General features: G+C 41.7%; 1 protein-coding gene across 5 annotated transcripts in view; it reads right to left on the bottom strand.

The window, feature by feature from the left end:
• Positions 1-8,143: 8,143 nt before the first annotated feature.
• Positions 8,144-17,520, bottom strand: part of LOC116323309 (NACHT, LRR and PYD domains-containing protein 12-like) — a 41,548-nt gene continuing 32,171 nt past the window's right edge. For all 5 annotated transcript variants that reach the window (XM_039622213.1, XM_039622211.1, XM_039622209.1 and 2 more), the window contains 5 exons: positions 14,189-14,362; positions 13,923-14,096; positions 11,702-11,875; positions 10,243-10,289; positions 8,144-9,314 (listed from right to left, as the gene is read on the bottom strand). In XM_039622213.1, the coding sequence (XP_039478147.1) occupies positions 8,740-9,314; positions 10,243-10,289; positions 11,702-11,875; positions 13,923-14,096; positions 14,189-14,362 (1,144 nt within the window). In that variant the 3' untranslated portion in view covers positions 8,144-8,739. The remainder of the gene's footprint in view (positions 9,315-10,242; positions 10,290-11,701; positions 11,876-13,922; positions 14,097-14,188; positions 14,363-17,520) is intronic.

Below are 17,520 nucleotides of genomic sequence, written 5' to 3'. Positions count from 1 at the left end.
AGGCTGCTTAAAGCCCACTGGAGTCACTTTAAAGAGATTTGAAGCGCTGAGAGCTGCTGCTGTTTTCTCCATCCTTCCTCCTCAGCATCGTCATCCTCACTAAAAGCACCTGCTCTGCCTCCATCGTCTCATCGCCTCCAAACCCCGTAAATGAAGCTCAGCTCGGACTCAAATCTGCGCTTTGACGTGTTTTGCTTACCTGAGAACAAGCCGCTGGTTGATGAGTGGGTGACGAGCTTCTCTCCTGTCTGATGGCAGCTCCGCAGCACTCACCTCTGTGACGCTGCGCTCCTTCCGCCGCTGTATATAGTCCTCTCTCTCTCTCCGCCCAGACGGTTTCCGTCTGCGTCGCTCCACCGCCCCTCTCACTCACCTCACCGCCGCTCAGGCACAAAAACAATTTAAAAGTCGATGAAATGTCTGAGGACACGTTATACTATTTTTTAAAAGTGGTAAACGTGTATGATTACAAGACACATAAAAAAGCACTAGACCCAATGACTATAATACCGCCCCAATATCTGAAGTATGACTCATTTAAAAATCTTTGTGCTTTTCAAAAGCTGTCACTATGAAACAGTGGTATAAAGTGAGCTAAAGAACAAAAATATACCTTCAAAAATAAGCAGATAAATATCTGTATCAGTGACAGCTATCTGCTTGCATACCTAGTACTTGCTTTGGTCCTATTTCTATTATCTTCCTCCTACTCTCTATGTTACTTGTTAAGCACCTTGGCATACCCTTGGTTTTTAAGTGTGCTTTATAAATAAAGTTTATTATTATTAGCTAAGAGCACAAGATCTTTTGCTCTAACAAAACAAAGGGTTGTAAATTTGTGTTCTTATAAAGTATGTAAACATAGGAAATGGACCCAGTGACTGTAATAAGAGCTGCTTTGGGTCCCAGATGTCCCAAAAAGGGTTTCACTTCCCAAACAGTCATTAATGGGTTTTTTAATCCCACTTTCTAAAGTGTTGAAAATATCCCCCCTCTGCTGTTTTTAAAACCTATTGAACCCTTAGTGACGCAGCTTTGTAAACCACTAATTACCAAGTGGGTTCAGGATATTTTAAAATCAAGAGATATAGTTCTAAAAAAACATACATGTACAGTCACCAGTAACTTTATAATGTACATCTCAGCTGTTACTCTCTAAGTGTCCATTTCTAATCCCGTCCATTCTGGTTACTCACACTGGAAATCTTCATTACTGCCATGTTCACCTCTGCTTCCTGTCATTCTGTCAGTGCCATCATCTCCAAACCACACGTCACAGCAGGTCTCACTAACAATTATTTTTATTTTAAAGGGACAATGCATATTAATTTACATGAGCACCTGTATTCATTATGTAAATATGCCATATTTAGCTGCACACCTGTCTCCCTCTCATTGGCACACATGTATTCTCTCTAACTGCTATTGGCCTTCATTCGTCTTCTCTTCAGTGCATACCTCCACCTCTCCAGCAGCTCCCTACTCTCAGTACCAATCAAAATATCATCTGCAAATATCAGAGACTCATGCCTCACCTCTTCTGTCAACTTGTCCATCACCACTGCAAACACGAAGGGGCTCAGATCGCTGATGTTTCCCAGCCACCTCTCCTTCAACACCATTCAACTTAGAAAAACCATTCAAACACCATTAGATTCCTCTTCTTTTGGACATGACTGCTTCTATTTTTCTCATTTTTAACATTAATATTTTTAAATTATTCAACTTTATTCAACAAAAATTTACCATGTATTTCAATGCGGAGACCCTTCAAATTCTCCTTCAACTCACTCCTTTTTCAACTCTAACTTCTTTATCATACGTTGACATAGAGCCACCATTCAAACTTTAAATTGAAGCCAAGATATTGAACTTTTCAGCTTGTATTTATCTTTTCAATATCTATTATACTTTTTCTTCAGCCTCAGTTTAAGTTTCATGCTTTTTTTTCACCCATTTCAGAGTTTATAATGAGTGTGTATGGGACGAAATGTTGGAGGTTAGAGTGAGACAGCTCAACAGCTAGAGTGGGAGGAGGGGGGGAATTTATCTTAAAATCTTCTTAAAATCTTCTCTTCTCAGTGTAGACTCTCTTTCATCCAATTTTATTATTATCAGAATGGATTTTATGGTTCTTTCAAAATGTCACCAATGCAAAGCCTCCTCTATCAAACTGTTCCATTGTTCCAATGTTAAACTGGCTCCCAAAGTTGGAGTTTTCTAGTTTGAGCTTCATGTTTTGAGTTTCTAGTTTAGTTTTCTTGTATTACATGTTGAGTTTTCTCCAGCAATAAAGCTGCTGTTTTGAGTTTATTCCTTCGTGTACGAGTGCTGTGTTTGGATCCTTCATCCTGCCCAGTAGCGGTTTTTGATACGGGCGACACGGGCGGTTGCCTGGGGCGGCATCGGCAAAAAAATAAAAAATAAAAAAATGCTCGTACTCATGCTGCCCCGACATCAGCCAGCGCATATTGGGGATGGCATAGGCACCGATCGGTTTTCTATCGCCCATTTGCTGGGAGTAAGGGCGCCCTTGGTTTGCGAGGTGCGCCTGCTGCTTGCTGCACAGGGAGGAGAGGGCGGGGCGGCGGGGGATTCTCTGGCTGGCTGGAGCAGCATCTAATAACCAACTCGCAAAATAAAACAAAATAAAAACAAAACAACAAACACGAAAACACCGGACATTATGATACAGACTTATAATTTGCACCGATGTTTTTTTTTCAAATTTATCACGGGAAAAGTGAGCGCGAGAGCCCTCGAAGCGCCTGCATGCTGCTGAAGTCAAGAGTAAACTTTATTGTCATCTCTGCTACATACAGTCCAGTATATAGAGAGACGAGACGACGAGGCTCCAGTTACAGAAGGGCAAGTAACAAACAATAAATATGAGAAGAGTAAGAAAATAATTAGGACTGGGGGTAAAGGGATCGATAACAACATCGATGGGCAGCACGGTGGCACGGTGGTTAGCACTGTTGCCGCACAGCAAGAAGGTCCTGAGTTCAATTCCAACATCAGGCCGGGGTCTTTCTGTGTGGAGTTTGCATGTTCTCCCCGTGTTTGCGTGGGTTCTCTCCGGGTACTCCGGCTTCCTCCTGCCGCCCAAAGACATGCAACTTGTGGGGATAGGTTAATTGGATAATCCAAATTGCCACTAGGTGTAAATGTGCGAGTGAATGTGAGTGCGAATGGTTGTCTGTCCCTGTGTGTTGGCCCTGCGACAGACTGGCGACCTGTCCAGGGTGTACCCTCGCCCTATGACAGCTGGGATAGGCTCCAGCGCCCCCCGCGACCCTGAAAAGGATAAGCGGAAGCGAATGGATGGATGGATGATTTAAAGTCTCACACACAACCTGTCGAAAGGGGAGGGGCCTGCTGCTTCCAAATAGAGCACATTTCATTCATAATGCCCATTATGTATTCATGATTTGAACCCTGGGTTGTGCGAAATCCCAGAAATACACCTTAGACAAAGTGAATCTGTGAACTAAGGTGTAGGTCTGTTAGGTTATGTTGTGGTGGGGGACTTGTGTTCATACTGGAGTGCAAAATTAAAACAAATGGAAGATGGACAAGAAAAGTTCAAAACCATCAGGTGCTCAGTTTAGAAAAAGAAGAGGAGGAGAAACGAGCAAAAGATGCAGGTAAGCAGATGTGTGATTGGATAATGGCAGGTCATCCTGAAACAATCAGAATCAGAATACTTTATTAATCCCTAAGGAAATAATGTGGGTTACAGTTGGCCCAAGAAGAAATGGTAAAAATAGTAACAGTAACAGACTAAACTCCAAACAATACATTAAGTTACAGATGTTAATATTAATTAGTCAGTGTCAATTGTTGATTTGTCCTGTTCTCATTGTATGACGAATTATGATGGCTGTTTGGTAGCCGTTTGCATACAATGCATACTCTCTCTCTCTTCATATGTGTGTGTTTGCTTCTCTGGTGAAATTCAATATGGTTCCGACATTTCCGACAACAGTTTTATGTTAATGTATAATCCTTAATATGTTTTATGTGTGTGTGTGTGTGTGTGTGTGTGTGTGTGTGGGGGGCGTCAGAGGGAGTGTTCGCCCGGGGTGCCAAACAGGCTAGGACCGCCACTGATCCTGCCTCTCGACCATCTCACACTTCTGTTTAATCAGTTTTCTGTATGACGTTTATTCAGCTGTGTGAAAACTATAAATTTAATCTCAGCCAAACCGATTTACTCAGGAACAAATAAAACACTGAAAAAAGCCAAACAATAACATTTGTAAGTTATCTAAGTGACTTATATATCATGTTTAACCTGAGTAGCAAAAGACCGCGGGGATCTGAAAACGATGTGCCGGGAGTTCACTGTTCTCGTTGGCTCTAGTGACCTTTGACCTCCCGGCTACTTTGAAACTTCTTCTGTGTGAATGTCAGCTTTCAACAGTTCTGCAGTTTTGTTTTCAGGTGAAAAATTCTGCATTATTCACCTCATTCAACATTTTTAACTTACATTCAGCAATTATTTCATTTCAGCTCAAAACATTCAGCTATCAGCATCCACTCTGCAGTTTCTTCAGAAAATGCATTTTCTAGTTTGACCTAAAGTTTCTCCGGTATCCTCTCACTCTCCAAGATTGTGTTAAACAAGCTGGTTAAAAAAGTTGATTACCATCATCGTTCCATACCTCCACATCTGGACCGACTGGACCCTGCTGTAGCTGCCCTCACTTTCTCCTTACTTCTGCATTTCCTGAAGAGCAGTCTCCTATTTCTTTCAGATTGCACCTCCATCATAAGATACATTCCACCTGTGTGCACCATGTTCTTTCCTTTTCTTGAAGTATGGGTTCACTACAGTCATTTCTATTCTTGTTTTGCAAAATTTGCCACTGTTTGGTCTTCAGCATTTATCTTATTAACACCATACTTCCCCAACACATCAAAATCACCTCTGTTCCCTTCACCTACATGTTTACTGAAGCTCCAGATTCTTAAACTTGGAGCTTCTTTCCTCTAGTCTAATAGTCACTATTCTTCTTACATTTTCCAGCTTTCAGTTTAAAGTTCTCAAATTTGATCAGTTGTTTGATCTTAAAATAACCAACAGCATTACAGCATTATTTTTTCAGCTACTGTCTTATGCAACTCCTCTGAGCTCCATACGAGCAATACCAATGACTACTTTAAGACATGCAGTTCAGTGCTTCTTCTCTCACACTTGCCTGTGGTTTAGATGGTTTAAAGCCTGAGCACTGTCCATTGCAGTCCTCCAACCATCCTCTCTGAGATTAATTTAAGATCTATGTTACGAACAGAAGCCAAAACTGGAGTAATATGTGACTTCCTGTTAGTGCTAGTTATGTCACGTGTGACCCACTGTTTCTGTGTTTGGTTTAAGTTGTTTTATTTGAATGATTGATTCCTGCTTGTATTATATTTATAGTTCCTGGTTTCTTGTTTTCCATTCTGTTTCTGTGCCTCCCCTGTGTTCCTGCTGTTCCTGCTGTTGTGTCTACATTGAAGGTTTGTTCTGTATTCTTGTTCTCCTTATTTGTCTCCATGTGTTGTATGCTTGTCTTGGTTCTCTGTCACTACGTCCTCCCTGTGTTCCACATGCAGTCACTCTTGTCTCTGTATTCGTTCACCTCCTGTCTCCTCAGTCAGTCATGTCTCCTTGTCTGTCTTCTGTGTTTTTTCCTGCGTTCAGTGTATTGAGTTTTGCTTCCCCTTCGTCTCATTATGCCAGATTAGTCCCAGCTATGTTTCCCTCCTGTTTCCCATTTCCTTGTTAGTCCCTTGTGTATTTAAGCCCTGTGTTTTCCCCTTACAGTGCTGTGTTTTCTTCCGTGCTCCTGGTGATGTTCTTGTTCTCTGTTTTCTGGTTTTGTTTTCTAGTTTCTTAGTTTTCTAGTTTGAGCTTCATGTTTTGAGTTTCTAGTTTAGTTTTCTTGTATTACATGTTTGAGTTTTCTCCAGTAATAAAGCTGCCGTTTTGAGTTTATTCCTTCGTGTACAAATGCTGTGTTTGGATCCTTCATCCTGCCTCTCGACCATCTCACACTTCTGTTTAATCAGTTTTCTGTATGACGTTTATTCAGCTGTGTGAAAACTATAAATTTAATCTCAGCCAAACCGATTTACTCAGGAACAAATAAAACACTGAAAAAAGCCAAACAATAACATTTTTACGTTATCTAAGTGACTTATATATCATGTTTAACCTGAGTAGCGAAAGACCGCGGGGATCTGAAAACGATGTGCTGGGAGTTCACTGTTCTCGTTGGCTCTAGTGACCTTTGACCTCCCGGCTAGCTAGCGAGCTGGTGGATAACAGACGTCTCTGAAAACGTCGGCGAACTTTTGCAAATATGTGATGTCTTGATAAACCGAGCAGATATTTGAAGTTTACACAGCTACATTCTCGCCTGAAAAGCTGTCAGAAGTTTATTTTGTGACCCAGAAACAGTAATAAGAGTAATATTTCAAACTCTTTAGCCGTGCTCCTCCGCCATTGCCACATTTGAAAAGTATTATTATTATTATACAAATATTACAAATAAAAATGTAAATAATAAAGTAATATTAAAAGAGTAATAGAGTAATATTAAAACTAAGAAGCTGCCGCCATTGTTGGAAACTTGAATTGGCTGGCCCGCGTTATGAATTCTGGGATATGGTGGGCCATGAAGGACCCACCCGACCCATCCTTCAAGTTCGGGGAAATGAAGGACGCATTTGTCGGCCGCATTTGAAGCAGCCTTCGTCGCGTCGCTGTGACGTAATTGGACTTCAAAAGCAGCCTTCGAAGGATGCAGCCCCTGAATTGAGACACAGCCTAGATCTCTGATTCAGGATGGAGAATCTGGGGGAGAGATGCATCTGTTGAACAGTTATCTTAGCTCTTGTGGTGTATGGTGCAATGTAGTAAAGTGGATCATACTGACTCACTAAAACCTTGTAGCCTGTGCACAGTCACTTGAGGATGAACAACAGGGCAGAACTTATAGCAAAGTCTGTGTGATGAGCAGTGTCAGTAGCGTCCTAGTGCAGCTTCTTTATCATCAGACTTGAATGTGTGATCCAGAGTTCAGCGCTGTCAGATAGAAACCTCAGCAGCACTGCCAGGAGGGCTGCCCCAGAGTAGAAGGTGGTCATTGAGGCTCTGTACCTGGAACAGGTGTTCATAGCTCCAAGCTCGAATTTGACAACATGGACGTCCCTTTTTACTCTCTGAATCTCTGCTGTGTAGGTGAGGACCTGCATTGATGACTTCAGCAACGGAAGTACTGCCTCAGGTGCAGACAGCATAGGCATATTAGGAGCCCAGGTACTGCAGGGGCTGGCAGGAGGACTTTTTAACAAGTAACAGTAGTAATTTGGTTTTTGTCAAAGCCACAGAGAGCCACTGGAGTCGGATTAAAGAGCCACATGATCCAGATAAAGATTCAGTGTCAGGTCTGACGGTGCCCCGGCCGGCGACCTGTGTGTATGTGTGTGTTTGTTCTCTCTCTCTCGCTCTGTTTCTCTCTCCGGCTCCGCTGCGATTGTTACGCGGTTGCGTAGCAACGGGAGATCTCCGACCCGGAAGTGCTGCCACTCTGAGCTGTCCCACCTGCGACTGATTCCTCGCCAGCTGCTGCCAATCATCCACCGTATTGGCTATTTAATGGTGTGGCTGAGTGACAGACAGCGCTGGAGTATTGCACCAAGCCTGGTAGTGACTCGAGCTCAGCGAGTGTAAAACAAGTGTTTGATAGCGGAGGGAGGCTAATCGCGTCTGTTTGCCTTTTCCCAGGAAACGAACGAGACGGAGAGACGGAAGGAGAGACGTCACTAATTCACGAGAGTTGTGTGGACACACGAGGGGAGCACTGAAGGGACTTTGCACTGTGGATAACTGTGGATTGGCTTCACTGTAAATAAAGACACTGTTCAACTTTAACGAGAGGTCCGCGTCTGGGTTAACTAACTCACCACCCTTAACATTCAGAACCACAGATTTGTGCCCCAGGATGTAGTGTGAAGATTAAAGATGTGCTTCAGTCACTCTGTGTCATGCACAGCACAGTGTTGTGGGAATTGCAGAGCATACTGGTATATACAGTTCTTCTGTTAAAAAGCATTTAGATTTAATCATGACCAGAACAAAAGATTACAAAAAGAGGACAAACTGTTTATTTTCCAAGTTACTGATCATAGCATCATTTTGATCAGCAGATATATGAAATACAATACTAACAGAACACATTATTGTATCATCGTAAATATAACTATGTAATGTAAAATAATATAACGATGTGCTATATAAGTTCCTGCAATATTCATAAACAAGGCAAGTATATGTTTATGCTTTGAAAAACCAAGTCGTCATGCAAGATAAATAAACTGTGAACAAAGATATGCTGGAGTCCAAGAAAAACACTTTAGAAGTGAATATGAGCAGAATAGGTCTTTAATGCCTGGGCTAACTTAATAATGAGCAGTTATTGCTGAAGAAATCATTATTCATGTAGAGATTGACTATGGCTGCTTCCACTTACTTACAAATGACTAATACAGCACGTAAATGTACTCTAAAGGACAATTCCAGTCTTAACTATTAGGGTCAGAGGCTTAGTGATCAAGCACGTTTTTCAAAACATTTCTGCATCAAAGTCTGACCTGTCTCAAAATATGTGGTCAGGTGATCACAGTGTGGAAACAAAGGTTGTGCTGTGTGGCATTTAAGCCAGAGTAGTTGTTTACATTTGGTGACTCCTATTCCTGCAGGTCACACAAAGCTGCTGAGCACTTGTACATTTCAAGTGTAAACCAGAACCAAAGTGCAGGGTAGAGAGGCTCAGTGAACCTGCAGAAAAAGCTGTGGAGGTGGATCCGAGTGTCAGAGGAGACATCAAAGAAGGACAGAATGCCAGCTGGCCAGTTCAAAAGAACTCCGACTTTTTGAAAACCAGCGGGGCGCCGAGAAAGTCGTACTTCTGTCATTTTGTAATTGTGCCACGCTGAGTAATGATTATCTTTGCAAAGCAGTATCCAGGATCTGTCATTTCCTCCATGCCAGCAGGATTCATCTGGACCTTTGTCAGGTCCAGCTTTGTAAGTTACACCTATGGAAACAGTTCCCTTCCACTTTACCTCCCAGTAACTTAAACCAGTGAGACCCTGTGTACATAGCACCTGCTCCCACTTATAATAAATCTCTGGACTGCTAGGAAATAATTCCCACCGTGACTGTAAAATTGGTCGTTTTGACCCAAGTACTGCCTTTTTGTCTGCAGAGAGAGCAAGGTTCCTGTGAGCTGTATCAGGGTCCAGTGTGAGACTGCAGGCAACTGTTGGAAGACAAATATACACTGTGACATGTTTCATCACTGCAGTGTTTCTCTCTTTCAACTTACAGGTTTTACACATTTGTCCTGATGCATGCTCAGTCATCAGGGTAAGTAAATCATGTTCATCTGGAGAAAAGTCAAGGAGCTGACCTCACAGCCCATTGGTGCTGGTTTCAGTCATTATGCAAATGTACTGTTTATAAGGTTGAAACCTGCAGTCAGCTGAGACTGAAGAAGTCAGCTGATGATGATGTAATGTTTCTCCCACTGAAAACGTTACGTCCAGATGAACAGAATCAACTTTGTTGATGTCTGCTGTCCTGCGTGCTTATGCAAATAATTGTAGTAATTCTGGGTTCAATTGACAGTCTGCACTACAGACATACACTTCTAACCGCAAGATTGTTCTTAAGACAACAATCATAGCTTTTACATGTTACTGACATGTCCACAATTCCAAGAAGTTAGCCCAAAGCTACAACAATATGACAAAGGTAGGTTTTTTTAGACTGAAGATATAGGGTCATTCCATCTCAAATCAGCCTGTTTTTAGAACATTTTCTCATTGACCATTATTAATTTGGATACATTTTTATGGTCCAATGTTTGAATATTATACAGCGCTTTGAAAGTTTAGCTTTATGAATAAAACACTTGAAGTTATTTTGTTTTGAAAAATGTTCTGTCTACACACTTTCAGGCCCCTTTTATTTGCACATTGAAATCTACAGCAGTGTTTGAACATGAATATCAAAAACTTTGTGTGCAGCAGGATGCTGACTATTCAATTAACTTACCACAGGTGCCAATAATAACATGTTCATGTAGGTTACATTAATGCAAAATAGCACACACTGTTATTGACACATTTTCAGGAATAAAATATAGTATTGAGCTTCCCAGTTAAAAAAGGCAATGAATTACTTACACTTCTTCACACTTAGCTTTAGCCTCTCTGCTCCTGAGTAGTCCATCCTGAAACGAAGAGTAAAAAAATGTCAGACCTCAATGCTTTAAATTTATCATTTCCAAAATTAAAATTAATTTAAAAAAAAGCAATCTAATAGTCAGTTTTATATGTATTGTACGTATGTCTCATGTAGCTTATGCATTCCATAGTTCAATTTGTTAGTGAAAAGTGCTTTTTGCATTTTTCCTAATGCAACATTTAATTATAAGGTTAAGTAAGAGTGAGGCATATAAGTCTGCTCAGTGGTCTACTCCCTGGGATGAATGAGATTTGTCTCAAGTTCCTTAACATTCTGGATGTTGTGGGACTGTCTTAGTTGTCTTTCTGCTATTTTTATCCATCATTTAAAAGAGGAAGAGCTGATACTCCTGCTGGGATGCCTTCTACATTAGGTGGTTTTGGCATGTCCCACTGAGAGACAGACCCAGGACCCAAGGTAGACCCAGGACACACTAGATAGATTATGTCTCTCAGCTGGCTCGAGTACACGTTGGTGTCTCACAGAAGAGCTGGAGGAGGTGTAATGGGACAGGGAGGCCTAAGAATTACTTCTAAGTGTCACAGTCCTGGGTCAGTGACCCAGTGTTTTGAGTTTTGCATTATTATTGAACTTTGATTTTGTCAGTATTTATTATTTCTAGTATTTTGGTTTCTATGTTAGCGTTCTTAGTATCCTGGTTTTTGTCTCTGTGATGTCTCAGGTCAGTGTGTCTAGTTTGGCTTCCCCTGTTCTTGTTGTGTTTGATTACTCCCAGCTGTTCTCTCCTCCTGTGCCCCATCCCCTCATTATCCCTCAGTGTATTTTAGCCCTGTGTTTCTCTCAGTCAGTGTCACGTCGTCCCCTCATGCTGTGTGGTTTTCCCTCTGTACGCCTCGTCTCTAGCCTCCAGGTTTCTTAGAGTTTAGTATTAGTTTCTAGTTTAGTTTAGTTTAGTTTTTGCAAGTTTATTGTTTTTGGAGTTTTTTCTGCTACTGCAATAAAAGCAGTCTCTTTGAGTTTACTCCTCCGTCTGAGTGTCCTGCATTTTGGGTCCTACATCCTGCCTGCCACAGCCGATTCATGACACTAAGACTGCTATTCGCACAACTACTCATTCATGAAGCCGATCATGGATGGATGAAGTAAACATAATCTGAGAAAAATGCACAATAAAGCATAATGAGACATATTGACAAATATTTTGTATTTCAAAAAATACAGTGTTCTTGTTTTCAGTCATGTAAGAATCACATTAATATCACAACTTTGAATACTGCACTGAAGATGATCAGTATCCACTTTGATCTGGTTAATGGGTGATATATAATATAATGGGTGTATAATAATAAGATTACTTATACACTCATTATATTATAATGGGTTAGTTCACAAACATGATGCTTAGACATCTGTACATGACAAAAAGGCTCTTTATACCTGAGAGTCTCAAGGCTGCATTGGGGATCGTTCAGTTTAGCAGAAAGCAGTTTTGCTCCCAAGTCACCAGGATGATTGTAGCTCAGGTCCAGCTCCTTCAGGCTGAAGGGGTTGGATGTGAGGGCTGAAGCTAAAGAAGTACATCCTTTCTCACCTATCCAGCAGCTTGACAGACTACAAAAACAAAAAACAGTAGGCAGAGAATAAATTGTATGTCAAAAAGGCCAGAAAGCCTAAAAGCCCTTAAGAAAAAGTAAAAAAAAACAAAAAACCCAACAATCAGATGGCCCCTTATGAGCAAGCAAGCTCAGAGACATGCTGTTTATAGACAGTAGTATATGCAGTTTTGATGTCTTCTCCTATATCATCGCTTATGTGGCGATATTGTCTGAGTGGTGATTCTTACTGTTCAGGAGAATACTGCAGCACCTCAAAGCGCGTGTAAATACAACTAACTGTGAAACGAGATTGCAGCAGTGGGTGAAGAGACCATTACACCGGGAGGATACAGGGTCACCACTTATTGCTTAAATGACAGACAGTGAAAGTGGACAGTATATCCTTGGTTTCTTAACACAAAGCTCATTGTTGCAGCCAGGGACAGCAGAAAAGTGTACCCTTAGACTGATTTTGTTTTAGTGTCCTTATTTTTCTCTGAGTTATTGGTTCTGTTACTAATTAGCTAACATAAACTAATGTAAGCCGACACCAACCAACCCGCTAAACTTGTTCTAAAAACTTAAAGGACTTATTTCTTAAATCCAGCTTACAGACAGTGTTACATTTGTGTCAGTTTATGGCCGCAGAGCTCTATTATGTAAATTAGCCTTCATAAATGTTGTGTGTCAAAGATGAAGGCTCTGCCTACTTTTAAATACCCTGGGAACCACATGTAAGCCCGGAGTCTGAAAGCAGCATTTTGGATCAGCTGAAGACTTTTTCAGGGAGTTTTTAGGAAATCCTGATAATAATGAATTACATTAGTTCAGTCCGGAAGTAATAAATATATGCAGCAAGGATGTAAAACTATTAACAAGATAATCAACTTCGGTGTGAGTTGAATTTATGTATACATAAATGACATTGGCACATGACAACGACAATAACTAGACTTGTAGTCAAGACCGCCTAAACCAAGACCAAGACAAAGTCGAGACGAGACCAAGACAGCGACAAAAAAGTCTTTAAACTGCAGCCAGATGCTGCTTCGTTTACGGGTGTCAGGCATATTTATGTGTTTTTGCTTTCGCACAGCCCTCCTCACCGCTGTCTACTGTCTCACTCACTTACTGAGAGGACAGACGGACGCTCCACTTGACTGTCGCGTCCATCACCCTCTCTGTTTTTCACATAATGATATTATCCAATATCCTCGCATGTGATTGGCCACAATATGGAGGGATTGGAGCATAGCTGAGCCACTGTGTGAGAGCTGAGCAGCGAAAGGAAATTAAGTGAGGAGCCGGCTCTCGCTCAATGGGAGTCGACTCTTCTGATTCACTACAAAGCACTCTCTAAGCACGGCTCTTAGAGCTGATGCTTTTGCGCGTGACACATTATCAAACGTTACGTTGTGTGTCATGGATACTGTTGACTCCAAATCTCCCGACCACTATGTCGATCTGAGACAGCAAGACCGAGACAAATGGTAAATGGTAAATGGCCTGTATTTATATAGCGCTTTTTCTAGTCCCTAAGGACCCCAAAGCGCTTTACATATCCAGTCATCCACCCATTCACACACTGGTGATGGCAAGCTACGTTGTAGCCACAGCCACCCTGGGGCGCACTGACAGAGGCGAGGCTGCCGGACACTGGCGCCACCGGGCTCTCTGACCACCACCAGTAGGCAACGGGTGAAGTGTCTTGCCCAAGGACACAACGACCGAGACTGTCCGAGCCGGGGCTCGAACCTGCAACCTTCCGATTACAAGGCGAACTCCCAACTCTTAAGCCACGATCGACAAGACCAAGACCACGTAACAGTGGTCTCGAGACATCCAACTCTAACAATAACAATAGTTATAGTGTTTTCAGAAAGACAGCTACTGTAATGAAATGTATTCCCCACTGCTGTGAAATCCATTTTTGTAAACGTCATTAAGAAATGACAGCTAGCTGTCTACTAATCAGGTTGTGAAGAGCTAAGCAACTCACTGTTTAAGATAAGTATGCCAGTGCATAGAAGACAGCTAATTTGTCTGATTTAAGGATTCCTTACCTGAGAGATTTCATTTGACAATCAGGACTTTGTAGTTCAGCTGAAAGCCTCATCACTCCTGAATCCAACAGTTTATTGTCACTTAAATTAACCACTTTCAGATGACAGGACTTGGAGCTGAGAAGTGAACCCAGAAATTCACAGCTTTTCTCTGTCAGCCCACAGAACCTCAGGCTGGGAAATAAAGTACTTTCATTACTGATTAAGGCATACAAAAAGAAATTGGGGATGAAAAAAAAGTGTAATGTTACTGTTAGAACTCTGACCTGAGAGTTTCCAGTCTACAGAATCGACTCTGTAGACCAACACAGAGCTGCTTGACTCCTGAATCCCACAGACTATTGTTGCTCATATCCAGTTCTCTCAGGCTGGAAGGCTGATTGCTGAAAACTGAAGCCAGAAAACCACAACTTTCCGATGATAGATCACAGAAAGACAACCTGAAAGTGTAAAAATGAAGCAATGAAAAATTGGATTTAATAAAAATATTTTGGTTAGTTTAAATTAAGCAGTGCAATCTTAGTTTTCTAGGACCAATCACTTACAGCACCTCCAATACATAATGCTGTATTTCTTTATAGCCTCTTTTCTTTTGCCAAACATATTGAATAGAAAATTAAAGTACTGATTGGAATTGAAAGATTGTGGCTGCATTGTTGGAGTACAGGGATGATTTTAGGTGAAAACTCAGGTCTGAATAATGACTATGTTTACATTGCTAAAACAAAAAAACCCCCAATAAAATGCTAGTGGCTTGATAAATAGACCGAATCAAAGATGGGTATAGCTATAACCATAGCTGTGGTTCCACTGGTTAGAGAGCTGATTTTGAGTTGAACTTTTTTGTTGTCATTATTTTGATGTTTTGAAACTACATGACACACAGCTTGGACCTGAGAAACCAAGGGACAATTCAAAGTCATACAGTAGCAACTCATGAATTTCAAAGTCACTCATAATCACCAAATCTTTTCCTATTTTAGCATTTAATTTTGTCTTTAATGGGACCATAGTTCCAGAATCAGGATACTTTATTGGTCCCAGATTATCATACTGTACTTTATTTTCTCTGTAGATAATGTGCAAATATTAAGGATATCCCACTGTTGCAGTGTATACTGTGTATCAGATGGAGGAGTTGTACAGGGAGGCAGAGGCAGGAATGATCTCCTGTGTTGTTCAGTGGTGCAATTCAATTCAATTCAATTTTATTTATATAGCGCCAAATCACAACAAAAGTCACCTCAAGGCGCTTCATAGGTACAGAGAAAAACCCAACAATCATATGACCCCCTATGAGCAAGCACTTTGGCGACAGTGGGAAGGAAAAACTCCTTTAACAGGAAGAAACCTCCGGCAGAACCAGGCTCAGGGAGGGCGGGGCCATCTGCTGCGACCGGTTGGGGTGAAAGAAGGACGACAGGATAAAGACATGCTGTGGAAGAGAGACCGAGGCCGTTTCTCAATTCTCAAACGCTGGCGATGCGTACTCGCGTTCTCGGTGAGTACGTATCACGCCGAACGCGAGCACGGACTCGCGATTTGTCTAATTGGAACACTTGCGTGCGTGATGATGTCACAGGTCCGGAGTTTTACTGCCGTCTCCTCCTAATTTAACTGTGAGTAACATGTTATGAAGCTTAACTGTAATCACAGCCAAACCGGTTTACTCAGGAACAAATAAAACACGGAAATAAACCAAACATTAACATTTAGAAGTGATCTAAGTGACTTATATATCATTTTTAACCTCAGTAGTGAAACCTCTATTAATAAAAATAGTGTACATGTACATACGTGTACATACCTTAATAAAACAAGCAGGTGAGATGTTAGAACGCTTTTATTTCTATTCTAGTGGACACTCAATACTATAGACAGCTGCTGGGGTTTCTTTAACCTGAGTAGTGAGAAGTCCGCGCGAGGGGGCGGGGTTGAAAACGATGTGCCGGAGTCCGCTGTTGAGTTTTGGACGAAATGCATTCTGGGATATTTAGCTGTCCCAAGTCCACACCGATGCATGCTCGATAAAGCGGGCGGAGCGAGAACACATCCGGGACTTTTTCGCGTTCTCGGCTTGATGCGTACTTTGAATTGGAACAGTACTTGGTCTCCGACTGATGACGTATCACGAGTATTGATAAACGCCCACTGATTAATAACAGATATGATTCATTGCATTGTGGGTAATCTCAGTCTCTCATTGAGCGTGCTCCTGTGACTGGCCAGCATATCACAGAGTGGGTGGGAAGTATTGTCCAGCATAGTCCTTATCTTGGACAACATTTGCCTCTCAGACACGACCCTAAGTCCATACCCTCAACATTACTGACCTTGTGGATCAGTTTATTGAGTCTATTGGGATCTGCGACCCTCAACCTGCTGCCCCAGCATGCAACAGCATAGAGGATGGCACTGGCCACAACAGACTCTGTCAAGTGAAGGCTGTGTGCAGGCAGGAAAAGGACCCAAAGTGCAGACTCCGGAGACAAATGTGAACTCAAAAAACAGCTTTAATGCTGAACTCAAAGTAACAAACTTCAAAATACAAAGAATAAACACAGGCAGACAGAACACAGCATGAATGAGGGTAGCTCACGACACGGACACAGAAACACAGGGCTTAAATACACAGAGGGAGCAATCGGGATGAGAGACAGGAGGGAAACACAGTTGGGACAAATCAGGCCTAACGAGACAAAGGAAGCAAAACCAGACGCATTAACATGAGACATGGACTTTCAAAATAAAACAGGAAACAGACTGAACTTACAGGCACAGACTCACAAGCAAGCACTGCAACAGAGACGTGGGAACAGGGCAGACACAGACATTGACTGGACACAGAATAGAGGGAGTAAGGAAACCAAAACTACATAATCACACACCAAGAAGAACTGGGGAAAAAAATAGAAATGCAAAACAGAAACCAAAACCTTCACAAAAATAAACTAAGAAGAGAACACAAATAAAGGGTACAAAACAGAAACCACTGGGTCAACGACCCTGGAACCCTAACAGACTCAGATGTTGAAAGACCTCAGAGACAACTCTGGCCCTTCCTGTAGGGTGTGGTGGTGTTTTTAACCCAGTCCAGTTTATTGTGTGTGTGTGTGTGTGTGTGTGTGTGTGTGTGTGTGTACTCTGAGGTATTTATAGCCCTCCACAATGTCCACATCCAACCCCTGGACTGAAACAGGGGTCAAGGGTTTTCTAAAGTTCAAGTTTATTTATATAGTACTTTTAAAACAACATCTGTTGACTGTACTGTACAATAAAAATAGTCAAAGCAGAAGACATAAAATAGGATGAAGTTAGAAGGGAACAGAATCATAGAATGATAAGATAATAAAAACAAGAGTAACAAAGTCATATTGATTTAAAAGGCAGAGAATAAAAATGGGTCTTTAGATGGGTTTAAAAAGTATCCAGTGTTGGGGAGGTCCTGATATGCAGAGGCAAAGTGTTCCACAATTTAGGAGCAGCCACCGCAAATGCCCGGTCTTCTCTGTGTTTTAATCTGGACCTTGGGACAACTAGTAGCATTTGGTCCGCAGACCTCAAAGATCTTGCAGGAGTATACCAAGTTAGAAGATCA

The sequence above is a fragment of the Oreochromis aureus genome, linkage group 14 (genome assembly GCF_013358895.1).
Source record: "Oreochromis aureus strain Israel breed Guangdong linkage group 14, ZZ_aureus, whole genome shotgun sequence".
Lineage (NCBI taxonomy): Eukaryota > Metazoa > Chordata > Actinopteri > Cichliformes > Cichlidae > Oreochromis > Oreochromis aureus.
Note: the sequence above shows the minus strand (reverse complement) of the source record. Positions and strands in the feature narration are given on the sequence as shown.